General features: G+C 35.7%; 6 protein-coding genes and 2 non-coding genes across 9 annotated transcripts; 3 read left to right on the top strand and 5 right to left on the bottom strand.

Annotated features, from left to right (window-relative positions):
- Positions 1-309: 309 nt before the first annotated feature.
- Positions 310-459, bottom strand: T22D1.19. The gene has a single exon (NR_056013.1). It is a non-coding gene; the product is annotated as an Unclassified non-coding RNA T22D1.19 (non-coding RNA).
- Positions 460-703: 244 nt separating this feature from the next.
- rpn-1 (26S proteasome non-ATPase regulatory subunit 2) lies at positions 704-4197 on the top strand. The gene is made up of 7 exons (NM_068663.6): positions 704-811; positions 873-1597; positions 1645-2584; positions 2660-3499; positions 3546-3656; positions 3702-3843; positions 3893-4197. The coding sequence occupies exons 1-7, from the start codon at positions 713-715 to the stop codon at positions 3979-3981; spliced, it is 2946 nt and encodes a 981-aa protein (NP_501064.1). The 5' UTR covers positions 704-712; the 3' UTR covers positions 3982-4197.
- A 29-nt stretch (positions 4198-4226) lies between these two features.
- T22D1.17 (Col_cuticle_N domain-containing protein) lies at positions 4227-4620 on the bottom strand (the record flags this gene model as incomplete). 2 transcript variants are annotated; one of them, NM_001268357.3, is made up of 2 exons in its annotated part: positions 4227-4357; positions 4447-4620. In NM_001268357.3, the coding sequence occupies 2 exons, from the start codon at positions 4618-4620 to the stop codon at positions 4238-4240; spliced, it is 294 nt and encodes a 97-aa protein (NP_001255286.2). The 2 variants fall into 2 exon arrangements, with proteins under 2 accessions (NP_001255286.2, NP_001368381.1); NM_001380294.1 differs by lacking the exon at positions 4447-4620 and having other exon boundaries at positions 4238-4357.
- On the top strand, positions 4269-10303 carry T22D1.8 (SRCR domain-containing protein). The gene is made up of 10 exons (NM_068661.2): positions 4269-4385; positions 6953-7088; positions 7134-7245; positions 7292-7466; positions 7512-7704; positions 7752-7819; positions 9367-9513; positions 9567-9654; positions 9706-9901; positions 10164-10303. The coding sequence occupies exons 2-10, from the start codon at positions 6993-6995 to the stop codon at positions 10289-10291; spliced, it is 1203 nt and encodes a 400-aa protein (NP_501062.1). The 5' UTR covers positions 4269-4385; positions 6953-6992; the 3' UTR covers positions 10292-10303.
- Positions 5071-6667, bottom strand: T22D1.5 (EF-hand domain-containing protein). The gene is made up of 6 exons (NM_068662.8): positions 6589-6667; positions 6392-6537; positions 6141-6345; positions 5976-6091; positions 5428-5927; positions 5071-5375 (listed from the first exon to the last, which is right to left on the bottom strand). Exons 1-6 carry the CDS (start codon positions 6637-6639, stop codon positions 5218-5220), a joined length of 1176 nt encoding a protein of 391 aa, NP_501063.1. The 5' UTR covers positions 6640-6667; the 3' UTR covers positions 5071-5217.
- A 2530-nt stretch (positions 10304-12833) lies between the features above and the next one.
- On the bottom strand, positions 12834-22669 carry T05A12.4 (RING-type domain-containing protein). Its single transcript, NM_001028188.5, has 23 exons — positions 22429-22669; positions 21610-21646; positions 21413-21562; positions 21217-21365; positions 20985-21171; positions 20791-20936; positions 20628-20747; positions 20141-20450; positions 19804-20085; positions 19623-19746; positions 18581-19087; positions 17878-18111; positions 17150-17832; positions 16763-16837; positions 16344-16712; positions 15660-15829; positions 15440-15610; positions 14608-14919; positions 14444-14563; positions 13825-13957; positions 13570-13779; positions 13291-13522; positions 12834-13246 (listed from the first exon to the last, which is right to left on the bottom strand). Exons 2-23 carry the CDS (start codon positions 21634-21636, stop codon positions 13089-13091), a joined length of 4869 nt encoding a protein of 1622 aa, NP_001023359.1. The 5' UTR covers positions 21637-21646; positions 22429-22669; the 3' UTR covers positions 12834-13088.
- 21ur-11546 lies at positions 18211-18231 on the bottom strand. Its single transcript, NR_056012.1, has one exon.
- Positions 22670-22965: 296 nt separating the features above from the next.
- Positions 22966-27041, top strand: T05A12.3 (Protein SPT2 homolog). Its single transcript, NM_068658.9, has 12 exons — positions 22966-23049; positions 23106-23246; positions 23289-23582; positions 23638-23804; positions 23851-23955; positions 24007-24108; positions 24154-24303; positions 24356-24463; positions 24512-24693; positions 24917-25296; positions 26293-26393; positions 26526-27041. The coding sequence occupies exons 1-12, from the start codon at positions 22987-22989 to the stop codon at positions 26698-26700; spliced, it is 1968 nt and encodes a 655-aa protein (NP_501059.1). The 5' UTR covers positions 22966-22986; the 3' UTR covers positions 26701-27041.
- The last annotated feature ends 110 nt before the right edge of the window (positions 27042-27151 follow it).

The following is a 27151-nucleotide window of genomic DNA, read 5'->3' as shown; positions in this document are numbered from 1 at the left end:
GAATGAAATTCGACTGATCGAGCAAGACGACATCTATTTGGAATTTAATTAATCAGCTCGTGTTAAAAAATTATCTATTATTACAATCTCAGCACAGAGTAACTTTATTTTGTCACAAAATCATTTAGCAGCAAAAATTCGCATGTACAGACTAGAAAAATGATATTTTTGTTTGGTGAAATCAGCAAAATTCATTATAAGAGCAAATTTCAAGTGTATTATATTGATTTGATGCATAAATTCTGCGAAAATCTATCTTTAAATTACAATAATTTCAGCAAAAAAAAGAGAAAGACGTGGTAAACTCGTCCACGTATTTTGAATCGGAGCCATTCGTGGCGAGACCCACCAGCCGGCATGATGACTGCGCCTTTAAACAAAGTCTGTTCAAATTATCATTTTTTCCGCGAACCGGCGCGGATTTTCAGATTTTCTAATCCAATTGTCATCGTTTTGTTGTTTTTTTATTCTTTTATTCGGATTAGATGTATTTCACTCTTAGTTTCTATTCCTTTTTTCCAAACTCTGACTCTCAAAATAGTTATTTTTCGATGTTTTCATAAAGTTGAAAAATATTCACGTTTTCGAGGGAATTAGTATTTGAATACGCTGTTATAGTTTCTTCGTGACTTAACTGTTTTGTTAATTCTATAAAATTCATTTCGAAATCTCAGCTTCTCTTTCGAATACATATATTTTGAAGGATCGAAAAATGGTGGCGACTACTCAACAGACACCAAAAGAGGCGGACAAAAAGAAAGCCGACGATAAAAAAGTTCCCGAGAAAGCTGAGCCAAAAAAAGAAGAGATGGTTAGTTTAAAGAATAACTATTGTTTAAGCCGTAATGAGACTTATAGCTTATTTATTTCAGAGCGAAGAGGATCAAAAACTCGAGGAGGATCTCAATCTTCTTGTTCAGCGTTTATCTGAACCGGACACAACACTTTACAAGCCATCACTGGAGACTATGCGGACATTGATTCGTGCTTCAACCACATCGATGACCTCTGTTCCAAAACCTCTCAAGTTTATGCGTCCGCATTACAATAAAATGAAGGAGATTTTCACATCGATCGTGGCGCCTGACGTTAAGAAACTTTGCGCAGATATCATTTCAGTGCTCGCAATGACATCAGATGAGCGAACCGACACGATCAACTATCGTATTCTTGGATCACACGAGCCGATCGGGGATTGGGGACATGAATACGTTCGTCATTTGGCGATGGAAATGTCAGAGGAGTGGAAGAAGGAAGGCACTTCGGATGCGAGAAAAGCTGAACTCCTTAAGTTGACTCAGGATATTGTCAGCCATCACATGAAACACAACGCAGAAGTTGAAGCGTGCGATTTGCTCATCGAAATTGAGCGTATTGATTTGCTGATCTCTTATGTCCAAGAAGTTGATCACCAACGTGTGTGCCTTTATCTTCTTTCATGTGCCCCATTGACTCCAGACCCGGATAACATTATTCTTATTCGCACTGCTCTCCAACTCTATTTGAAATTCAACCGGTATCTTGAAGCTGTTAGATGTGCTATCATGGTCAACGATATTCCACAGGTTCATCAAATATTTGCGAAGGCATCTGACCCGTAAGTTAAATATAACGTCTCTTACTTTCCTAAAGAAAAGTTTTCAGATTGCTTCGAAAGCAAATGGCTATCTTGCTCGGTCGCCATCAGATTTTCCTTGACTACGAGGGATCTGCAGATTCGGATGCTCTTGCCGAACTGAATTCCAATGCTCATCTCTATGAATACTTCCACTCCTTGGCTCGTGAGCTCGACATTATGGAGCCTAAAACTCCAGAAGGAATTTACAAATCTCATTTGGAACATTCCCGGCCATTCGGAAACTCTGCTCAGCCAGACTCTACTCGCATGAATCTCGCCGCTGCGTTGGTGAATGGATTCGTGAACTGTGGATTCGGAGTTGATAAAATGATGGCTGAAACAGAGGAAGCCTCCAGATGGTTCTACAAGAACAAGGAATATGGAATGCTTACTGCAGCCGCCTCACAGGGTCTTATCTGGAGATGGGATATCGATACCGGCCTGGCACAATGCGACAGATTCTTGTATATCAATGACGATTATATCAAGGCTGGAACCCTTTTGGCTATTGGTATTATTTCCTCTGGAATTCAAGATGCTTGTGACCCTGCTTCCGCACTTCTCCTTGATCATGTTCAATCTGATCGGTCAATTATGAGAGTAGGATCAATTCTTGGACTTGGACTTGCCTACGCTAATTCCAAAAGAGAAACCGTTACAAAGAATGAGGAACGCGGTGTTATTTTCGAGCTCAAGAAAGTTCTTTCTGATCAAAAGCCATCGGCTATTCCTGAAGTTAAAGGACTTGCTGGACTTTCTCTTGGCCTCATTCTTGTTGGAACTGCTGATGCGGAAGCTGCGATGGAGATGCTTCAAGCTCTAATGGATAAAAGCGAAACTGAGCTCACAGATCCAAATATGCGTTTCCTTGCATTGGGAATTGCATTGATCTTCTTGCAAACTCAGGACAAGAGTGATGTGTTTGTCGAAAGTCTCCGTTCACTTCCTGATCCATTTGGAGCGATGGTAAGTATTATTTGTTCTAGATCACCTCGAGTTTTGGCTATTCCCTTGTTCATATCATAATGAATACAATTTCAGGTTTCTACGCTCGTTGAAGTTTGTGCATACGCAGGAACTGGAAATGTTTTGAAAATCCAGAAATTGCTCCATCTCTGCTCTGAACACTACGAGACGCCAGCAGCTGAGAAGAAAACTGCCGCTTCTCGTGGACCGCGTGGACCAGCCCCAGCTGCTGCTACACCTGCTCGTCCTGCTGCGCAACCTGGAAATGTCAACGTCGCTGGCACTCCAGCCCCAACTGGAACACCCGCCGTTGCCCCAGCTGCTCCGAGACGCGACCTTCCAGGAGCCGCAAGTGCTGCTACACCAGGAGCTCCAGAGACTGCTGCCGCCGACGCTACTCCAGCACCACCTGCCAAGCCAGACTTGTCATCGCAACAGGCGGTTGCTGTACTCGGAATTGGTCTGATTGCTATGGGAGATGACATCGGATCTCAGATGGCTCTTCGCATGTTCGGACATCTCATCAGATATGGAGAACCAGTTATCCGTCGTGCTGTTCCCTTGGCGTTGTCACTTCTCTCCGTCTCAAATCCTCAATTGAACATTTTGGAAACTCTGTCCAAGTTCTCTCACGATTCTGACGCTGATACCGCTCACAATGCTATTTTCGCGATGGGACTTGTTGGAGCAGGAACAAACAATGCTCGTCTTGTTGCTATGCTCCGAAACCTGGCTTCTTATCACTACAAGGATCAAGTTTCTCTAATGCTGGTCAGAATTGCACAAGGACTTACTCATCTCGGAAAAGGAACAATGACGTTGAACCCATGGCATTCTGATAGGCAATTATTGTCTCCAAGTGCTTTGGCTTCTCTCCTTTCAATTTGCTTCTCTTTCCTCGACGCCAATAACACGGTTAGTGCAAGATTGATATTTCTACCATAATTTATTTCAAATTTAGATTCTCAACAACCGTCAGCATTACTTGCTCTACACGTTGGTGCTCGCAATGCAACCAAGAATGCTTACCACACTGGTAGAAGACGAAATGAAGCCTGGAAGCTTGAAACAGGTATAATTTTTTTAAAAGTTTCAACTCTCCAATGTGATTTTACAGTTGAACGTTTCTGTTCGTGTTGGTCAAGCCGTTGACGTTGTTGCTCAAGCCGGAAAGCCAAAGACAATCACTGGATTCCAAACTCATACTACGCCAGTCTTGCTTGCCCATGGTGAACGTGCCGAGTTGGCGAACGATGAATGTATGCCATCCTAACATTTGATAATTAATTTTTAACTAAAATATTTCAGATCTCTCTGTGACTCCACATCTTGAAGGATTGGTTATTTTGAAGAAGAATCCAGATTATCAGCCGGTTGTTGTATCAACTAAGAAGTAACCAACAAATTTATGGATCTAATTTATTTTTCTCCCCCTTTTCTCCCATCTAAATTATCCGTTTTGACCCGTTTTATTGTGCACAATCCGATTGCATTCGCTCTCTGCCCGATTTCCCGTTTTTCTGTCAATTTTCCCTCTCCCTCATCATTTTTTCTTTGAAAAAAACGTGTACACTTTAAATTTGAGTGGGACGGTATTCGAGTAAATTATTACTTTCAATCTTATCATCCTGGGTTTTATATATGTATTAATATTTATTGATCACAGGAATTTGAAGATCTTCTAGGTATCCTTATCAAAGTATCGAATATATCAGAAAATCCGTCAAGGTGGCGATTGTTCGACATTAGATTTTCAGCATCGTTCGCATACATCTGGAAATAAAATTTAGAATGTTCAAATGTGAGTTTGGAAATTTTAGTTTTTCAGTTTTTAGAAAAGTTTAATGAATTATTACACTCACCTCAAAAGTAGCCTTTTTATCCATAAAAACATCTTTCATTTCATCAATTTCATTAATAATATCACTTGTCAAATATATAACAACAAGTGTCATAATTGCCATAAAACATAAAATTCCAATAGCAGCAAAATCAGCGATGAAACGAAATTTGTATAAAAATTCGGATGTATTCATAGTTTCGAAAAAACTATAAAGTTTCAAAATTTGATGTATTAAATGGAAAAGTAATAGAAAGAAGAAGCAAATGACCAATACAATTAGACAAAGAATTGAAAACTACAGAAAACAGGTGATAAAAGATAAGAAAAAGTGAAGAGATTTAGAGATATTTGTAGAGACTAACCAGTTTGACGAACTATAGAAGTGAATTGTGTAAACTTTTAGACTTTTTGTGATTCAAAAAAAAACAGTTTGAACATTTGAAATCACAGTATTATTTAAAGGTGCAGTGTTTAGCAAAAAATTATCGTAACGAGACCCGGTCACCATATTTCCGGCACAAAAATCTAACAAATAATGTTATAAGCCCATTTCATAGTTTTTAACATTTCCCACCAATCTAATCGTTTTGAAAACCCATTAATTTTTTTCAAAAATATTCTTGCAGGTTCAGTAAAACGAGATGAGCAGGAACAATCTTATTGTTTACATGAATCCGCCTGACATTTTACAAGAATACTGAAATTTGTGAAAATTGCACATAAGATATGGGACCAGGCGATTAAATACAATAGGGAATGATTATCTGACATGATTAAACTTTAGGATTACTTAAACAGGATTTATTGGTTCGTTATTGATGTTGAACGACCCTGATGATGACGTGCTGGATTGAGCATAGTAATCGTCAAATTTGTGGTCGATCAAACGTTGCCAACGAGTCCGAACCATCCCAAATTCCTCATCATCTTGGCGTTCGGTGTTCGTTTCTGAAAGCAGTGTTATTAACATAAACAACCATTTTATCTTATTAAAACATACTCTCACAAATTTCCTGCTCAAGAAAGCGAAGAGCGCAGACAAAGCCATTGATCACTCTGAAGGCAAGTTGCGAGTTCTTTTTGAATGATTGCAGATTCCATTTGTCTGTGCCAAGGATGTCCCGAAATTGAGCGATAGCGTTTTCGAACGGCAGGGATTGCACATTGTTATTGACAAGAAACTTTGTGATGGCATCGTAGAACATCCGCAGGTCGTCCAATTGAAGGATTCCTGTAGATTGCACATCAAGGACGCGGAACCAATACTCGATCGATTGATTCTCGTCAGTCCCAATCATCGCAAATATGAGCCACGTCACTTCTTTCGTATCGAGATAGTTTCCCGTTGAACGACGCACTAGGTTACTCGAGAAGATTCGGTCGACGATTATTGTTGGAATACCGGTTTCGTAGCAGTAAATGGCGATGGCATTCGAATCAAATATCTCATCCCATTTGCCAATATGATTGAGCTCGACTGCGCAGAGTTGTCCGGTGTGCCTACAATTTTAATAATTAAATGACTAATCTGAGATTATAGCCGATTACTTCATGTACCAATCCTCGCATGCATAACGCACGTAGTCATTTAGAAGATCTTTAGTCTTAACTTGAATCGTTCCCGTCCACGTTCGCCCAGCAGTCCAGAGTATACGCTCAGTGACCTGAAATGTTATCGATACACAAAATTAAATTAGAAAAATAGAAAATTACAATGATCGAATACATTTCAGCTTCCTCCTTTGAACAGTCCGTTTCAGTCAGTTTCCGCTCGAAAATAGCTGACTGCAATTCTTCGCGTGTGATCACTTCTGAATACGACCGCACTCTTTCGAAAATTGATGAGTTAACAAACTCCAAAGCAGTGTGCATTGAGCACGAAGATGTACTGCTTTCATTTTCGAGTTTCGTCGCTTCTCTGTAACAAAAAATCATGTTTAAATAAATCTGATGATTCAACAAACATGTGCGAATCATCGACTCCAGTGATTGCTTGAGACGTCAGATTTCCGCTGGAGTCATCCGAGCAAGAGGACCACGACTGATCGCGAATCGGAGCTCTCATTCTCGTGAGTTTTGGTGATGACGTGGCAAGCGGGGAAAACAGATGCTGAAAATTTCCAAGAATGAAAAGTATATTCTCCTGAGCTGATAAACATACCGTCGGGAACTTCACATCAATAACAGACTTCATCTGAATCTGCTGGCTCATTTTCACGTGGGATGAGCGTATTTGAACACTGAAAAGCAAATGCTTAAAATGTTATAATTGATTTGAGACAAAAATTCTGGATAAAAAAGTGAAAAAGATGTAATAAAACGCAGAAAAGAACTAAAATGGACTTTCGTAAACAATTTGTCACTAAAAATAAAATTTTCGAGGCTAGCTGTAGATCGTTCCGCGCGAGACCTTCACGAGTGGCGACATGTGTCTTTGAAAACTACAAAAATCAAAAAAATAGGCCTAGAAAATACTAAAAACACGTGAAGCATTTGATAAAATATTTATTTACACCATTTTATAGAGACGTAAACACATTTCAATTCATTTCCTAACAAATAACAATGAATAAACAAACAGTTATACAAAAATATTGGTGGAATCTGATTATCGGGACAATATTTATGTTTATGATCCAAGCAAGTTCTCAAGAATTGAAGGTGAGCATTTTTCAATTTTAGCATCGAAAAAGTAGTAATTTTCAGCTCGTAGGAGATTCAGAACTAGCTATATTCCCTGAAGATGCTCAAAAAGTTTGCGAAAGTCTCAATGGAAATCTTGCAGTGTTGACGGATGAAAATAGGGAATTTTTTGAGGGTAAAACAGTTTTTAAAAATATTTCTCAATCTAGACTTTATTTTAGAGCAACTATTCAGAAACTGTACACCTCATTCAGATTTTTGTCCTAAAATGTGTGTTTTTGAAAATTCATCAGATAATCAATTAGAAGAACTCAAAATACCAAATGGTGTGATTATGACACAACCAGTTCATCTCGGAGACACATTGCACTTGAAACTGAAAATGGAAAATAAAACGTAGGAATTACATTCAAAAAATGGAAATATGTTAATAGCTTTCAGAATGGAAGTCTTCCAACTATCTAATGCAATTATCGAAGATATGGAAAAAGGATCAGAGCAACAAGTTTTTTTAGAATTATCAATTTACAATAGATACGTTGATAAAAGTAAAGCTATAAACCATACAAAAGCTCATAAAGTTAATGTTGGATATGGTGAACTTACAATAACAGAAAAATGGGAACGATCTAAAGTAAGTAGTGTGCAGTATGATTGTTTTAATTGGTCGATATTTTTTAGCATCTAGTAAAGCCGCACAGGCTTGACATAGATCAATCAGGAGATCCCACAATAGACTTGAAATTAGAGTAAGTTCGAAAATATTACTTTTCCATGTAACGTTACCAACCGTAACTTATCGTACTTCCGTCTTTTTTATCTGGTAGATTTGATATTTGGTTTTTCTATAAGATAGAGTAACACCAGTTGGGCTTTTGTATAAATACTCTCATGAAAGTATAGCTAAATGATATCTCACTAATATTTTTTTTTGAGAAACTTATTCTTAACATTGCGCCAATATATTAAAAAATTCAACTTTGTGAAAATATAACTCTTGAAATATTAAAATTCAAACAATTAAAATGTAATGCAAAAATGTGAAAACTTCGAAATTCTTACTTTTTAAACTGTAAATATGAAACGAATCAAAGGGTTTTAAAAGTTTTACTATGATTTTTGCCCATTATAGCAGCATTGTAGTGATTATAAAATCTCCTACTGAGTGTACTTTAATGCTAGGACACTATAGGGTACGGTAGTTTTCCCTTTGACATTCACCGAGTTTGTATATTTTAGGCCAATATTTTCTTAAGTTTTTAATTAGTTTCTAAAGGTTTCCAGCATCCTTCTCAACGTTTTCAAAAAAAAAACTAGCAATAAAATGTGAATATTCAATGTTCTCCACCAGGTGGAGAACATTGAATATTCACATTTTATTGTAGGGGTGGCAAGAGTGCGACCTAGGTCGCTAGGTCGCTGTTTTCATTTAGGTCGCATTGCGACCTGCGACCTAGCGACCTGCGACCTAGCGACCTGGGTCGCATTGCGACCTGAAGTACTGACATTTTGTGCACTTTCGGTTTTGATTCACTTGAGTTGTTAAAATCTGTATAACTCGAAAACTACATAAGATTGCAGAATATGTATACTAACAAATTGCTACAAATCATTTATTTTACATTGTTTTCGATTTCTTATCCATAACACACCTTGTCGAAAAAAGTTAGAACAGCCGACATCCGCCGGATTTGTTGCCGACTAAAATTGTTTCAACTTGAAAACAATGGTACTTATGGGTTTCGTTCCCCCCGAAATGTTTTAACTTTCTAAATTTCAATTTTTTTTTTGTAGAATTGTAGAATTTGTAGAAATCAATGCTTTGCTCTGTGCTTTTTTCTACGTTTTTAATTTGAAAAGTGGAAAATGAAATTTTAGAAACAACGCATAAACTTATAAAATCTTAATAGAGAAAATGTTAGTGGAATATACATATTCTGCAATCTTTAGTTTTCGAGTTATACGGATTTTAACAACTCAAGTGAATCAAAACCGAAAGAGAACAAAATGTCGGTAATTCAGGTCGCAATGCGACCTAGGTCGCTAGGTCGCAGGTCGCAAAGCGACCCAGGTCGCTAGGTCGCAGGTCGCAAAGCGACCCAGGTCGCAAGGTCGCAGGTCGCGATGCGACCTAACCCTCTAGGTCGCAGGTCGACCTAGGTCGACCTATAGCCACCTCTAATTTGCAGTGGTGGACTCCACCACTGTGCAAATAAACTTTGAAAACGCTAATATTTCCTTCTCGTAAATCAAAACATATAATATATCAAATAATTATCCCGATTTCAATGTTCAGATTCACCAACGATCAACTGTTGAGCATCAGTTCTCCCCAAAGACTTGGAATAAATAAAACATTTGAAGCTCCAATTGGAAAACCGACAGGAAGGGTGTACTTCAGAAAATTTTATGAAAGTCAACTATTAGATGCTTATTTCACAAGGTTTGATGGTTTTCTTATAAATTTTTAAGTTATAAAGAACTTTTTATGTATAGAGGAAACTGTTCGAAAACTGATTTTTACTTCTTCCCTGAGAATCGAACCGATGGATTTGTGAATTGTCTTTACACGCGATCGCGATCTGTAAGTTTCCAAAATTCTCGTTAAGTTTTCATAGTTATTGTTCTGTTTCAGTTGTCAATTCCAGTGTATAGTTGCCGGAGTGCTAGATATGCGGCTTGTATGGATATTCGTGATCCAAGTGTTTCTACAACTACAGTACCCCCACCAGTCAGTTCAACGAGTATTCCGGTTACTATAACTTCAACTGTAACCACTACGACAACTACAGAACAGGAATCTCCGTATTACTTTTATGCAGAATTAATAGGTATATAATAGGGCCCCTATTTGAAATCGCCGTGGAAACGCGCTCCACAGTCAATTGAAAAAAATCTGCCTCTTACAGTCTCGATAGGTGAAATTGTTTGAATTTCCGACTTTGCCGCCAAACACCTAACGAGACCCGTGGTTCGGGGGCGTAGCGTTTTCAATTGACCATGGAGCGCGTTCCCACATTGATATGAACAGGGGCATTTTGTGTCTCCATAATAGGCCATGAGCCTGAAAATATAAAAATTTCTCATTTACAGATGAAGAAGAATTCCTTTTTATATCAATTGGTGCTCTTTCCATTATTTTTACAGTCGGTGCTATAGGATTCCAAATTAAGAAGACCTGTCAAAGTGGTAACCTGAAAAATGTGAAGAAACGAAAATAAAATAGTTGTTCATTTTCTTGATTTTTGGTAAAGCAGGTGCGTCAAATTTGAATGCATTGAAATGATTATCCTTGGGGGAGGGAGAGAGAGCGGTTCAGTGTAGGGCTTCCATGTGGGCGCCGCAAACGCCGCGATCCAAATCTTTAAAGCGATGCGCGGAACTCAAAGAGTGTCGGACGGAGGCCAAGTTTGCGCCAAATAGTGCGATAGGGTATGTCACTATTTTGGGTGATTATACATAAATTTCACAAAGCTTCTTTGGTGAGCTCTCAATTTATCGAAGCAAAAACCATAAAACAATCAATTGATTCGCAACAGATAAGACAGTCGGAAGCATCTTCGGTTCTGAATAAAAGCTTGAAAATCTAAAATACAATGAGAAAACTTACTCTCCGTCCAATTGTTTCTTCATCAAATTCATAAGATAACGAAGTTCTTTAACGTCGTTACTAACGGATTCAATAACAACTTTAATCTGAGCTTCGTAGTACTTTTTGAATTTGCTACTATAAAATTTTTTAATTATTTGGAATATTGCAAAATTATTACAGAGACGATGCGATTTTGCAAAAAAAAAAAGGTAGCTGGTCTCGACACGACGAATTTGGCTTAAATGCGAAAAGTTGTGCGTCTTTAAAGAGTACTGTAATTGTTGCTCTGGAAACTTCATCGATTTTTTCATAGTTTTTCGATAGAAATATTATTATTAGAAAAACTCAAATATAAAACTAAAAACATAAGTTCCAAAACATCGATATAAATTCCACAGAAATTACAGCATATTTTTGTTCGTTTCTCGAAATTCATGCCTTCAGTTTTTGAGTTTTTCTAATAAATAAATATATTTCTAACAAAAAACTAAGTTAAAAGTTTTCAAATCCCCAAACTAAATAGATTTCAACATTTTTTGAAAGTTTTTTTGGTGATTTCCGATAGTTTTGAAAACGTTTTGAAAATCCGTAGAAATTTCCAAATTCTCAAGGTATCAAAACATAAGTTCCGCCGTTTCTTCTATTACAACAGCGTGCGGCTGTCTCTACAGCGGCCTCTCATGCACAATTACGGACCACGGTCTGTAAAAGGGCACCTCTGGTCAAGACTGACGAAACTTTAGAGCCTGATTAGCTACAGGAATTTGATTGGAAATTTAATTTTTTTTCTGAAAATAAAATTAAAAAGGTTTTTGATATTTTTTTCAAACAAATGTTTTTTCTTTGAGATGTAACAGTTTTCATATTATAACTACTGTATGAACTGAAAATGCTTCAATTTTTGCAAATTCTCAATAACAATCGTAGATTTTGAATGGGTTTGGTATATGGGAAACATACCAATTAACTGATTTCAAAAAGGTTTCATCAAAATTCAAATTCAATTTTTTCAATTTTTTTTTCGAAATTCTATTTGAGAAAATTGAGCAAAAAAGTTGTTTCTGTCCGAATTTGTTCAAATGTGTCGAATTAAATTACTTAACATAACTACTCACAGAGCCTGTACTTAAGGCATTTTAAATTATTCGAAGAACTTAATAGAAATCAATGAAATTCAGTACTAAATCAAAAAATCTTGGTAAAATGAAAAGTTTCTAAATAAAACTATATCCAAAGATTTGTTTAATTGCACTAAAAAATCTTTTTTACTGTTTTCTTTCAGGAAATTAACTAAAAATATACTTTACTGTGCTCGTTTTTGAGATTACGGCCAGGTACCCATTTACATACAGCCCGTGCGGTCGTCTCCCCACTTCTTCCCTTCTTCCCACAGGTCCACAACGCCCCCCTGCCGGCAGCCCTCTATAGGAGACGATCTGTAATGGTCTCTCTCCTGTCAAAGCTCAAATGAAACTACTCTATAGATTCCTCACTGGATCATCCCACTTCCCTAGTCTTAATCAATTTGTCCCATTTGCTAGCTCTAATAGGCACCCTATGATTCTCGTTAGAAAGGACAGTTGCACCGCTCACTTTTTCGCCCAATCAGTTCCCATTTGGAATAATCTTTTCAAAAACGTCCCGGTTTTCCTCTCTCCTTTCCAATTTTCTCACTTTCTCGATCTTCACATTCCCCGGTATTGAAACTATGTGATCTCGAGTCCATTCTCTTTTCTTTATAATTCTTCATTCTCTATTCTTCTTGTTTTCTGTTTTCTAATTCTTACCTTACCCATTTCCCACACTCGAGATGAACTCTTGCTGGGTTTGTCTCGTTTTATAAATTTTATTTTCTCATTAAACCTTAAATTGTACTACCTTTTAATGTATTACCTTTTGGCTCTTAATGTTGGAAAAATAAATCAAATCAAATAAACACATTACAGCGTAATATATTTTTTCAGACTAATCTGAGTATCAGCAATGTTATTTCATGTTAACTGACCTGATCTCCTCACAAAAATCTGGATTAAAACCTTGAAACATACTGACGCTTTTTCAAGTTTTTAGTTTTTCTTTGAAATTTTAAAAATTTATATCAAATTAGAATGCGAACACATTACAGCGTAATGTATTAGAATGCAAACCTGAAAAGTGTGAAAAAGCGAAAATAAATTAGTTGTTCTTTTTTTTTGTTGAAAAACATTTCATTGAAAGATCGATTTTTGGTAAAGCAGATCAGTCAAATTTGAATGCAGTGAAATGATGATCTGTGGGGCTGGAGAGAGCGATTTAGTGGCAACAATTGAAACGAGGTAACAGGGTGAAACTTTGGTTTGTGTCAAAAAATTAATTAGTTAAAGCAAAAAAATGTGGAAATGTCGGGGGAACAATAAACATGTTAACAAGAATAAAAAACCGTGGATTTATGGAATGGCTCTTCTAACAATGTTGTTGCGGAAGAATTCTTGCATTCTGTGAAAGTTTCCATCAACATTGCCAACTATGGCTCGAATATTCGCCTGCACTGGATAATAATTGATTCCAAACATACTACGAATGTCGCCAATGGTCCATCCTTTTTCTGAAAAATCTATCGTTAACATAGCCAATAGAGAAATAACTCACGTTCGTCTTCTCTACGATATGTCTTTTTGGCAGTTTCTCTTAATTCAATGTCCAGACTGCCGTCAACTAACAAATGATATACATTCATGTCTCTTTTCTGTCCGAATCGATTAATTCTACCGATGGCCTGATTCAGAACAGATTGAAGATGTGGTGGATCCAAAAAGATGATATGATTGGCTCCGGTCATATTAAGACCATTTGCACAAAGTGATAGGGAACATAGAAGAACCTGCAAATTTGAAGAATATAGGAAAAAGTACATCTAAATAGAAATACCTTTGTATCTTCCGATACATCAAAATCGAAGACTTTCTTTCCACAAGTAGCTCGTGTTGGTGCAATGAATGGCAGGTTGGCAAGTTTGAGAATCTTTGTTAGATATTCCCATACTTGTGTGGATGTCTGTTCAATAGTTGTGAATAAAATGATTTTGTTTAGTGGGTCAGCTGCTAGAATCTCTCGCATCAATATAATAGCCTCCGACATCTAGAATATTCTAAAAAATATTATTGGCAATTGAACCTTATGTACCTTCGCAGACAATATGATTCCAGGAATAGCCGATTTATCTTGAACATGTCCAGATTGTGCCACCATAACTTGTTTTGACCTGTTCACTACACGACAAGTAGGACATGCGACCACATCTTCAGCAGAACCAGCTCTATAAAAGTTTTGAATTATTTGGAAAATTGTAAAATTATTACAGAGACGATAGCTGGTCTCGACGCTACGAATTTGTGTTAAATACAAAAAGGTGTGCGCCTTTAAAAAGTTATCAATTTTTTAAAAAGTTTTTAGATAGAAATATTACTATTAGAAAAATTCAAATATTATATAATACTTTTTTAAGTTTCGAAAACTCGTGGTGAAAACTTTAAAATTAAGAATTGATATAAATTCCAAAGTTTGAAATTACAGTATATTTTTGTTTGTTTTTCGAATAAATACATATATTTCTAACAAAAACTATAAAAAATCGATGCAATTTCCAGAGCAACAATTGGTTGAAAATACAGTACTCTTTAAAGGTCCGCACCTCTTTGTATTTAACAAACATTCCCCTCGAGACCGGCTACAGTATTTTCGGTTCAAGAAAAATTCGCAAAACTTTGCGTCTGGGTGATGATGATACAGAAATTCCACAAACCTTCTTTGAAGAGCTCTCATTTTTTCGAAGCAGTTTTGACAAATTCGATGGCCACATGTAAACACCATAAAACAATCAATTGAAGCGCAACAGATAGGACAGTCGAAAATATCTTCAGTTCTGAATAAAAGCTTGGAAATCTAAAATACAATGAGAAAACTTACTCTCCGTCCAATTGTTTCTTCATCAAATTCATAAGATAACGGAGTTCTTTAACATCTTTACGTACGGATTCAATAACAACTTTAATTTCAGCTTCGTAATGATTTTTAAATTCGATACGTTTCGTCGCAATTGGAGGTTCAGGGATATTGTCGTTTTGATCAAAGAAATCAGATACATTAATATCAGTGATCCGACGTTGAGCCTGTGAGAGCTCATCGAAACGATCAACAATTTCTGCAAGAGTCAATGCAATAAGACGATAGGCATGAAGAACATCTCCAATTTGTTCAAAGAATGGAGTGATGATTCGTCTGAAATTCAGTTTTTTTTTTTGATTAAAGCAAGTCATATTAAAAATCATTTACCTGGTCGAGATACGACAATATTTTTGTCAAATGTAGAGTAATTTCCAACTGTATTTAGATTTTTCGTTTTATTCAAATTCTGTTAATTAATTGTTAATTAATGAAATTTTTCTGCCTTGAGTTAACCCTAAAAATATACTCGAATTTATTAGAAGAGTACAATTTTGATCAGAATATGTAAATTATTTAAAGTATCCAACTTTCAAAATGTTCCGTTTTTTTTTGTTTTTTGGCGAACAATTTTTTTCAGATTAGAAGATAAATATTTGCTTTTATCGTTTTCCAAATCTTTAATTGATTTTTCAATGTTTTATAGAAACACAATTTGGAAAAATTCCAGTACTATTTAATGGCGCAAACCTTTTGGCATTTAACAAAATTTTTTTGTCGTTTCAAGACCGGATACCGTATTTCCGGCGCAAAAAATAACAAAATTTTGCGTCTACGTAATATCGAATCATCTTACTTTTCAAATGTGACAGCATCTTTCTTGCTCGGAGCAAAATGATTGGCAAGATACACAGCCCATTCCGCAACTCCAGATTTATTTCGAGACAATCCATGATATGTTGAGAAACCAGCATCAAATTTAAATGAATACGTTTTGCACCAAAAATCGCAGATTAAGCATGAATGTCTGAAAACGTTAATAATTGCTGAAATAAATATCCAATGTTTGAATTTACTCTTTCCAGTAATACTCGTCGACAAATGCTTTGTCATTAAGAGTTCCTTTGATAATCTTGTGATCGCATAGCAATACGTTGAGCATTTTCTGAATTTCGGGAGTTCTGTTACTTGAGCTTCGGTCATCCGTATTTTCAGAAAACACAGTAATCAACATGTTTGGATTTGCCTGAAATTGGACTTACAATGAAGAGTCTTTTCACATTTAAGGGTTGAGTAGAGCTCAATTTTTTCAGTAATTTGGTAGGATTTTTTTTTAAAGTTCATTTCAAGGACTGTAGACTTTTAGTTTTCCTCTTTTTTCAACAAAAAATAGTGCGCGAAAAATTCATAAATACTTGAATTTTACCGAAAAATCATACTCGAAATTATATAAAGATTGCAATGTTGGTCAAAATATTCAATAATGTTCAAACTTAAAAATCAGTTTTTGTTGCTTCTTCGTGTGTTAGCGAATTAACTTTTTCCGTTTTAATATTTGAAAAAATGCATTTTTTATATTGCTCAAGTACATAGAAATAATTGTTAGAGACAAACAAACAAACAACGTGACCTTCAGTGATGATCACCAATGACAAAAACAATTGTCTGTCACTTGATCTGTCAAGGAAATCAACAACAAAAATACTTTTTTAAAACTAATATTTTTCAAAAGATGGGTTTATTTTCAATAGAAAACCAACCATTTTCATGATAAACTCAACGAGTTTGTTCGCTTTTTGATCGAGTTCTTTTCTTTTCTCATCGATCTTTTTGAAATGATCCAACGTTTTGCTCATAACATCTGGTAGACTCAAGCATGGTTGTCCATTGAAAACTTCACACTCCATTACAATATTATTGCATCTACCCATACACGTCTTCTCTCTGTGTACACGACCTATAGGTGTCAATTTGTTCGTGTCATACAGAGCGACAAAAGGAAGATGTGGAAAATGATGTTTCTTTACAGTATCACGAATAATCTTTCCATTCTCATATAATGCTCCCGTGTCTCTTATCGCTGAACATCGTATACCCATCATTCCAAAGAACTCACTAACTTGGTACATCTACAAATATTTAAAATAAATGATTTTAGAAATAGAACAGAAACACCTACCAAATTTCTTTTATCTTTTGTCCACATTTGACTGAAAATTGGTAGATCGTTAGCAATGAATTCAATGGCTCGCAACTGAAATTGATTTTATTAGTGGTAAATAATTTGATAATTGAAAAGTTGCATTTGAAGCTTCAGCACAGCCAGTGGGGAAAATGGTTTAAAAACCACTTATATGGTGTCAAAATGGCCAAATATCATAGTAAATCATAAATTATCACTTTTCGCGGTCAAAAAACATTTGCAGACATTATTTGAAAAGTTTCACTATGCTATTTGGCCATTTTGGCACCAGTGGGTTTTAGCAATTTGACCAACTGGCACTACTTCCTTTAACATTAGGTTCATTGAATATTTACTTCTAGCGCACAATAACTCTCAACTCACCTCCAATTGGAAATATCGAACGAAAATTTGTTGCAGACGATCCAATGAGACCCGATCGGCTTGTGGAAACCCCATCGACAATTGAATGTTATACATATTCAGAATCAAATGAACTTCTTGTGTTGTATCAATTGTGATGGGTTCAATTGCGGCGAAAGCAAGTTTTTGGATATGTTTCTGTCCTTTAACATATTCCAAATTTCCTTCATCTTGAGTTGAACTACAAGGTGTGTTTGATTTTTCTTCGTTAGTTTCCATTTCATCCTCCTCTTCAACGTCAAGCCTAGATCTTTTTGCATCTTTTGGTCTGGTTATCTCTTCGATTTCTCTCTCGTTAACCCGACCATTTCGTTCGGATTTTCGGGAAGTTGGGTCCAGGTTTAAATTCTTTGATTTCATATATTTCTTTGATATTTGATGAATTCCTCCTAGGAATCCATTTAATTCGTTAAGCTTATTTGGTTTCTTCTTTTTCTCAGCAGATCCATCATCTTCTCCATCAAAGTCGTCGTCTTCATCTTCTTCTAACAAGCACGGAGAATCATCACGAGACGAATCGTTCTTAATCTCGGGAAGATGATTTCTTTCAGCTAAAATCAGTTCGTCATAGTTGATCAATGCACTTGAATATGTTTCAATAGCAGTTTGTGGCATATCCATCAATATTTGTACACCAGCAACACCTATAAGAAATCGTAAATTGATTAGAACCTAATTCTTCAACCAACCAAGGCTATAACTCAAATACTCTCTGAAATTCGCTTTAATTGTCGTTTTCTTATTTTTAATCAATTTGAAAATGACAGTTTCTGGTGCAAGAACACATGAAACCTTATCAGATTCTGTTTTCCTCTGGCCAAGTAGAATTATTTGTCTGAGTAATCTCAGCTCTTGGAGCACTTTTTCACGACATTGAAGATCGGAAAGGAGATCCGAATTGTCTGCATTTCCGATAGCTCTTTCTGAAAATATTAAGAGGTTTATGTGTTTTTACATCACAATTTTAAGGTCGCGTAGCGTGAAAGAGGATTTTGCTTCAAAACATACAAAATTGTTTATAAGGTAAGTTCTCCCATAAGACACCAAAAAAATCGCAAAACAAATTTTAAGAATCTAATATTTGAAACAGTATTTCTTAATTTTTTGGATTTTTTGTTGGCTAAATTCAATGTTTGAAATACCTTAAAAATAAGAGCTGCGCCTAATTAGCAATACGCTCCGCCCATATTTAAACCAATCAGATGCAATATGCAGAGTTTGAAGATGCTAATTAGTTTAGAAGTGAGCCTAACTTCTCATTTCCAAGGAAACTCTAACAGAGAATTTAGTCTCAATGGATTTCTAACTTTTCCTCGATTATTTGGTGCTATTTCCGAATTTTTTGAAACAAAAAATCTTCATTCAAGCTACTACACTTTCAATTCCACTTACCAACAATATTTCTCAATCTTTCCTTTTCATCCTTGTACTGCCTCTCCTCCACAGTCGTGAAATAAATGATCTTTTCAACTTCTGTTAGTTTTGGAAGTTTTAACTGAACACTCTTGTCTTGTTTCGTCTTCCTTGACATCATTTTCGAAAGAATCTCTAGCAGAAACACACGTGGCAGATTGTTTTTATCGAGTGCTTCGTCTCGAAGGCTGAGCGCAAAATTGAGATATTGAGGATGCACATATTGTGAAAAGAATTGTGGTGATCCAAATGGAAAGAGATTCAAAAAATTGAACAACGGGTAAATGCCGGCAATTGATTTCACTAATGGCGTTCCAGTAACACACCACCAATTTTCAGCGTGAAGTTTCATGAGCATTCTTGTAAGTTGAGAGCTGACACCATGAGGCAACACTTGAGATTCGTCAACAATAATTCTCCAGAATTCAACGTGCATCAGTGATGATGTTAGGTTGAGGGTTTTTGATTCATTTCGAAGATTACGTGCTGAACATTAAAGGTGAAGTAGTGCTAATGGGGATTTTGCTTCAAAAGATCTTAAATTCTCTTAAATTCAGAAATACCAAAAACGGAAAACGAAAAAATGGAGTAAAAATGAAATATCTTACATTCAAAAAAGTGATTTTTTAATTGTGACTGAACTCCATGTTTGAATATCCTCCAAAATGAGAACTGCAACCAATCAGCAACTCGCTCTGCCCACTTTTCAACCAATCAGACGGAGTGTGAAGAGGTCATAGTCTCTAATTGGTCCGAAAGTAGGTGTGGCTTCTCGTTTTGGAAGAAATTCAAACAGGGAATTTAGTCACAATTGAAAAATCGCGTTTTTGAAAGTTAGATTTTTCATTCTCTCTACAATTTTTTTTCGATTTTATTTTGTAGTATTTTTGAATTTGGGACTATTTTGGATTCTTTTAGGCAAAATCCCCATTCACGCTACTTCACCTTTAAATAAAGGTGAGTTTTAAAAACTATGTCACATAATAAATTTAAGATCCAAAAAATTTAAAAATCAACTCACGTGGTCCCTTTTCTTCTGAAAAACTCATTTCATTTCGAAGTGTATCATAAGTTGTCAGAATTACATCATATGAATCCATTTCGCAAGGTTGCAGGTATCCATGTTTTCTTATTCCAAAATAAAACTGTAAATTTCAAGTTAATCTTCAAGCCTCTGTGAATTGAAAAAATTATGCACTAACCATGACCTTAATATTATCCGAACAATGCTTTGATATTTCCGTGAACCATTGAAAAATCAAACTTTCTGGTAGAATAATCAATGTTGTACCAACTGCCCGACGGTTTTCACTTTCACTTGTACATTTTGAACATTGAAACTTCTCGTTTTTGAATTTATCAAAATCCCATCCACAAATTTTTGCGGAGCACATTTGTGAGCAATTGGAGCATAAAATAGTTTCACCATCACAAAAACTATTCAGATTGTATCTGATATCCGCTTGATTTTGTCTTGCACCTTTCTGAAATTTAATTTTCTCATGATATGGTTTTCAAGTCAATTTGTATATTCATTACCATTTCTGCATAGCTTGATTCTGCAAGCTTAATCTGCTGAGCAATTGAACTATTTGTAGACTTTGATTCATCTCTATTCACTGTCTCGACTTCTCCTGATTCGTCGTATATTTCTACTTTTGAATGTTTTCTATTGGTGGCAATAAGTGAAAGTGCCTGGATAGTCTTTCCAAGACCCATTTCATCAGCAAGAATTCCTCCTTTCAATGTGAAACGCTTCTCAATATCCTTTCGTTCTTCAATAGTCATCTCATTGAGAGCAATTGCACCGATCGACGGATAATAGACTAATGAAGTATCACTTGCCAATCTGTTTTTGAGAATCAATTATAATTTCTAAATTTCAAGGAAAATGAGGACCGTAACTTGTGAGATTATTGTCTTAAACTATAGAACTCAATCATAATACAGTACTATATTTGAATAGAATAATCTCACAAGTGACAGCTCATCTCTGAATTAATTTATGTAGTTTAATTAAACATACTTTTCACTCTTTATCATCCATTCAATATTTCCATCCGGTTCGTGATTAAGTTCTCGATACAACATCCACCTGACAGTATCTTTCTGATATTGCATGAGATCACAGTTTAAATCTGACTCGCTGAAAATTATTAAATTGTAGACATATTCACAGAGAAACTAACTTTAACTTGAAATTTGGAATCTGGTGATCATGTTTGTCTTTATATACATTGATATATGTGAAAAATTGCTCGAAATTCATGTCTTCTTGACGACGCTGTTCACAATTATCCACCTCATTATCGTCGTTCGGATCGAAGGGAGTTTCCTGAGAAATTATTATTAATTTCAAGTTCATGTGTAAAGCATCAAATACCTTTTCGTCACCCTTAATGATATCTCGAAGCAATATATGGTATTTATGTTTCATAGTTTCAGTCAATTTCGGAATAAAATCTATCAAAGAGTTGTTGATTTTAGCGTGATCTATGTAGAAATCAATTCTAATTTGATTAGTTGGCAGACATATATATTGAAGCGAAATTCCGGCTTGCACAAGTATTCTGAAAATTTGACCAATGTTTTATAGAAGCTATTATAAATCGTACTTCGGGGTTTTACTCAATTTCATGAGAATCCAAATCAATTGATGCTGGGATTCTGGATCAGTGCTGAAGATTAATTTTCCGGGAATGTACATGTGCATTCCTTTCCACGGAGAATTGTTTCTTCGATATGTTTCAGCATAAAATCTAACCTGAAATTGGATTTTAAAACATATTTGGAAACGTTTTGTTTGCTTACCACATTATCTGAAACATATGCGAGTAGGGTTCCATATTGGGCTGCAGGAATTTGAAAGTGAGAAGTGATTGATCTGAGAAGCACGCCACGAACTAACGGGGATCTTTTGGTTATGAAAATCACACGGTTCTTCGGAAGATCCTTCCAGGTCTGAGAAAAGACGTTTTTTTGTAGATATTTTCCGGAAACGAGCCTACCTCGATGTACTCCTCGTCTTCAGACATTGATTCGTCACTTAATAATAATAGATTTATTCTTGTAACAAGAGAGCAAACAAAGATTGATTAGAAATTGATAAGTGCTTGTGTTGAAAACTTTATGTGTTAGACTTTCCTCTTGCTAATACTTCGTAAGGGAACCGGGGTGATTTACCTGCTTTTTTGTTTTTTTGGCAATTTGGTGAACTTTTCAAATAAGTATAACTCCGGAACTAGAAATGCTATTAAAAAAATTTGAACTAACAAAATATAATTCATGATTAGGCTATGTGTTTTTACATGTTTGAATTATTTACTAGAATCCTGACCAGAAATAAAGCGGCCGACATCTAGTGAGTCCATTTTTGATGTATTAATTTTTTACGCATATGAATTTTTTTTTGAAAATCCGTAAGGAAAACATATGGGGTTCAAGGAGAAGTGGTGTAGGATCATTTCGAGCACATTTCTTATAAATAGTAGATAATTTTTCTGAATTCTATTTTTTGGTTAATATATAGTTCAAATATAATTTTAAAAAAGTGCTTCTTTATTTACAGTAACCTAATTTTTGAACATGCTGTCTAAACAGTATCTTGTGAGACATTACTTTCAGCTTACATACCTTTTTTCGTGTAGTTTTTAAAACAAAATTAATATGTGTACACAATGCAAAATCGAACAAACATCAATAATTGAAACATCTAAAAACACATAGACCTAATCATGGATTATATTTTGTTAGCTGAAGATTTTTTGATAACATATCTATAATAGCTTCGGAGTTATGCACTTTTGAAAAACTATCAAAAAACTAACAGTGGATATTTTTTTGGCCAGCACTGTATGTATATATTGAACAGTTTAAACCAGAAATGCAAATTGAGGGACTTGAAAAAAAGAAGGAAAATCGATAGAATGTTGGGGTCTCACAATCAGTTTTTGTTTCCTTATGTCTTCACTCATTATTGATTTTTGCAGTGTCAACATGCAGAAACGTCTGAACGCGTTCAGGATTGTAAAAATCTGTCGAGAACTGTGATGCGAGAGTGTGTGATATTGAGAGACGTAGAGAGAGAAGTTGCGCGTCCCCGGGTCGTCGGCCATAAACATTCTCGGCCAGCACGTTTGTCTGTTTCTTTTCCGTCTCTTCTCTCTCTCTCTACATTCCGGTTCTCGACAATCGTCATTCTGCGTGTTTGCCTGGTCACTAACTGAACGATTCTCTCCTCTGGATTTTTTATTTTAATGTCTATGCTTCTCTTTGTGTCTTTTCTCTCTCCATGTTGTTCTGTATATTGTCAAAGATTATTGATTATTGAGTTTTTAAAATTAAATCTGCAATTTTAATTTCAGAAAATGGACTTCTCCACAATAATGAACGCGGCCAGTAGAAATGAGAAAAAAGCGTCACGAGAAGTAGATAGAATACGAGAAGAGGTATTGATTTTTTCAGAAATTGTCTTCAATACGAATAAAAATTGCGAAATTTACAGGTTTCAAACGAGAAAAGTGAAGCACAGCGTCAATTGGAAGCGGAAAAACGTGCAAGACAGGAAATGCAACGGAAAAAACTCGAAAAAGAGAAGGAATTGGCTAAAAAACGAAAGGAACGAGAAGAAGATGAACGGCGGAAAGTGAGTTTTGATTTGTTTAAAAATTGAAAGAAATTATTTTAGAATTTCACAATTCCAAAACGCAACGAAGGCCCTTCATCATCATCTTCCTCCAATGTCAATTCTGCCGCTGTTCGTGCTGTTTTAGAACGACAGAGAGCAGAAAAAGAAGCTAAAGAGAAGAAACTAGACAGCGAAAAGCAAAAGTTGATGATGTTGAGAATGCAAGCGAACGGTGGAAAAGCGACGAAGAAAATGGGGAAGCAGTTTGGATTGGATGTTATTTCCCTACAAACAAGATTCGGTGGAAACAACGAGCATTTAGAAACATTGCAAAAGAGAAAATGGAAAGAAGAGGTTTTTGTGTTGAAGTCTTTATTGTGTTGAAGGTCTAATATGCTGTTATTTTTAGGAAGACCAAGATATGGAAGCCGATAGATACCGAAATGGAGTTTATAAAGCATTAGCTGCCAAACAGAAAAATGAAGGAGCTCTTCGTGCAACTGTTCAAGGGCCTCATCGAGTATCAACTAGCAAGTCTAATAGTTTAGCTGGTTTGTGCTCCCGGCACGAAAGAACGTAAGATTATACTCATTTCAACTGAATAATATATTTAAATTTACAGAAGAGACACCTTCTCACCACCAAAGGATGGCAAGAAAGTGCCAGAACGTCGTGAACCTGTTGTCGAGAAAAAGAAAATTCAAGCAGCTGCTCCAATTGACTTTAGGTAAGATTTTTTCAATCAATCTCCATAAAAACCAAAAAATTGCATTTTTAGAAGTCTTATGGCTGCAGCAAGCGATATTTCAGAAGGAAAATCAGTTAATTTAGATCATCTCAAGACAAAACCAGCTAAATCTACATTAGATCAACATCAAAAGTTTGTTTCTTTTCATTTTCCAATTCTCCAATAAACAACTTTCAGAACTTCTTCTACTTCGTCTAATGGAAATCAAAAATCCGGACTTTCGTCTTCAGAACGTGAAAAACTACGAGAAAAGGAGAAATTGAAAGAGAAACAAGAACGACAAAGAGAAGTGGAAAAACTTCGAATCAAGGAAAAAGAACGAGAAAAGTGAGATCTTCAAATTAAAGTATTTTTTAAGATTTTTAATAATTATTTTCAGGGCTCGAGCTGCATCATCTTCCTCCCAAAAATCTTCGAAACCTTCATCATCTAGTCACAATAATGGTTCCACCTCATCAAACGGACATAGCGCGCCTGCGAAGAAAGAGTAATTTATAAAATCCTGAAATTTCATGTTCATTTAATCAAGTTTTAGAGTACGAAAGCCATTTCAAAAAGGACCCACTCCTCCGCCTCTGATTCCGGTGGCAATTCCCGGCAAGAAGTATCTTCCTGGAGATGTTCGATATAAAGAACAGCAAGCATTAATGAAAGCAATTGCTGCAGCACCTGGAAGCTCACGTAATGCACCGTCTTCTTCGAATAGTCAGAGTAGTAGTAAGTTTTTTAGAAAACATTTTTTTCTGATTTGAAAACAAAAAAATTTGAGCAATTATGACCTTTTCAATAACTCATTAAAAATTAGAAAAAAAACGACACAAAAAAGTTATTATTTTTTGTGGTATTTATTTCGGAATTTAAGACTATTTTAGTTTTTTTTTGAAGCAAAATCCCCATTCAAGCGCTACTCCATTTTTAAACATTTATAATTTATTTTCAGAGAATCATATTCAAGCTGTCCGGGAAGCAGAGCGCCAACGTGAAAAGGAACGTGAGAAGCAAAAATCGTTGAAACGCGCTCGAGGAGATCAAATGATGAAGGAATACGAGAGAGAAAAGAAAATACAAAAGACATCTGAAAAGCCGGGACCATCTTCTTCATCACACAAACAATCATCATCATCGAGTTCCAAAAGTAATGGAGACACCAAACGAAGTTATGAAGCTCGTCGAATGGCAGAACTCCGAGAGCAACAAATGCGAGAAAAGGAACGAAAGAAGAAAAAGGCGATGAATAGAGAAAGAGATTCACGTGGAGGCGGAGGAAGTTTCTACAAAGGTGGTGATGATTATAGTGATGAAGAAATGGATGAGGATGAGGTAACATCTGAAATAATGATTTACAGGGTGGGCCAAAAGTATGGTAACACGTTTGCAGCTCTATAACTTTACTAGTGAAGAGAGTTATTACATCAATTTGTACAAGTTTTGTTCTCCATAAAATACTGACCAGATGAACGTTTTGAATTTTCAAAATATTCCCATCCGCATCGCTGCAGGCCTTCAGAACTTTTGAGATCACGATCTTTATGGCACGCAAGTCGGCTTTCTGCGGGATTTCTACATTTTTCTCGAGGAATCCATCAAGTGTCTTACAAGTTTTTATAGTTCAAAGAATGCTCTTGGTCTAGAGATTCTTCAAAAACAAAAATCCAAATAATTTCTATCACGGTATTTCTGTCATGGACTGCGGCAGTAGGTTAAGTCTTGAATGGCATAGTCGCCAGAAAGATGGATGTGAGCGGCGAGTAGCAGTATGCAGAAAAATTCATTTTAGTATTTTTCGAGACGTTTTGACCTGACTTTCCAGAATTTTTTTAGAAAATTGAGCTCGGATGATTTTGTGGGTCGTTACGCCATGCGAAACCAAAAAAACTGAGTAAATTTCGCAAAGTTGAATTCATGAAATATTCAAAGGTTCTTGCTAGGCGCCAGTGTCGACACAGAAAATTTTTATATGCTACAAAAACAATTAAAAACGCTTCTTCACTTCTTTAACTTTAAATTTAACATAAAAATCATACATCTGAAAATTATTGGCGTGCGTGGGAGGTGCGTTTGTGTGGGAAGTGCCGCGTGCCAAATTACCGTTTTTTCGAAAGGGTTCGCCAAATTGTCGAGGTGATAAAGATCGCACCTTATTGGGAAACATTACAAATTTTGAGTCAAATTGAAGGAAATTTATTCAGGTATCAGTATTTGATAGAAGAATGTACGTATGACGTGGCAGTCGCGCGAAAAGCTCATGTAAAAGAGCGCTTCGTGTGTTACCATACTTTTGGCCCACCCTGTAATTTATTCTGTATAACGTTTCAGTATGACGACGAGGATGACTTCAGTGATATGGATGATTTCATTGATGATACCGAAATGAATATGGATGGAATGTGCCGAAAGGATTTCGAAGACACTTTGAGGTTAGAGTTTTTGAAAAAAAAGTATTTTTATTTTTCCACAATAGAAAAAACATTACATTAAAATTTAAATTTTTTAAAAATAAATCACAAGCATAATCTTTTTTTTACTTTTTTCATTCAAAATAATTACAGAATGGTCAATCGGAAATATGACACGGATAAGTGGTCTCGTCGTGAGAAGACGATATCAGAACGAGATATGCACTCGAACTACCGCCGAATTCAGTCAGAGGAGAACTTTTCGAAACGTGCAGGATTTATGGAAGATATCAAAGAAGCTTCCAAAGGACGTTCTGTTAAATTGTAGATTTTCGCTTTCAATAGTATTTTTCTAGTTTGCTTCCTTTTTTCTTGAAATTTTCTCCATTATTTATTTATTTATTTGTTTTCTAAGTCAACCTTCTCACCCCATTTCCCGTCTTTTTTCGAGTTTGTGATACATCCTTCATAATTCCGCTGCTCATACACACACATTCAATATCATTGCATTTCCATGTTTTATCCGAATTCGTGTTTATCACCACATTTCTATTTCCGTCTCCTTCCCTTTTTTGTCTTTTTGAATCATATCGTGTTCGATATTTGTTTTCTTCATTCTTGGTAAAATAGCTTTTAATTTATTTTATGGTTTAATAAAGCAAAAATTATAAATACAAGCTGTATTGTCATTTGGAAAAGTATTTATTGGGTACTCTACCCATTTTTAATTTTTGTGAATTTTGCTGTGGTGTTTTTTATATATTGTGCCTACATTAATT

This window comes from Caenorhabditis elegans, chromosome IV, assembly GCF_000002985.6.
Source record: "Caenorhabditis elegans chromosome IV".
In the NCBI taxonomy this organism is placed as follows: Eukaryota; Metazoa; Nematoda; class Chromadorea; order Rhabditida; family Rhabditidae; genus Caenorhabditis; species Caenorhabditis elegans.
Note: the sequence above shows the minus strand (reverse complement) of the source record. Positions and strands in the feature narration are given on the sequence as shown.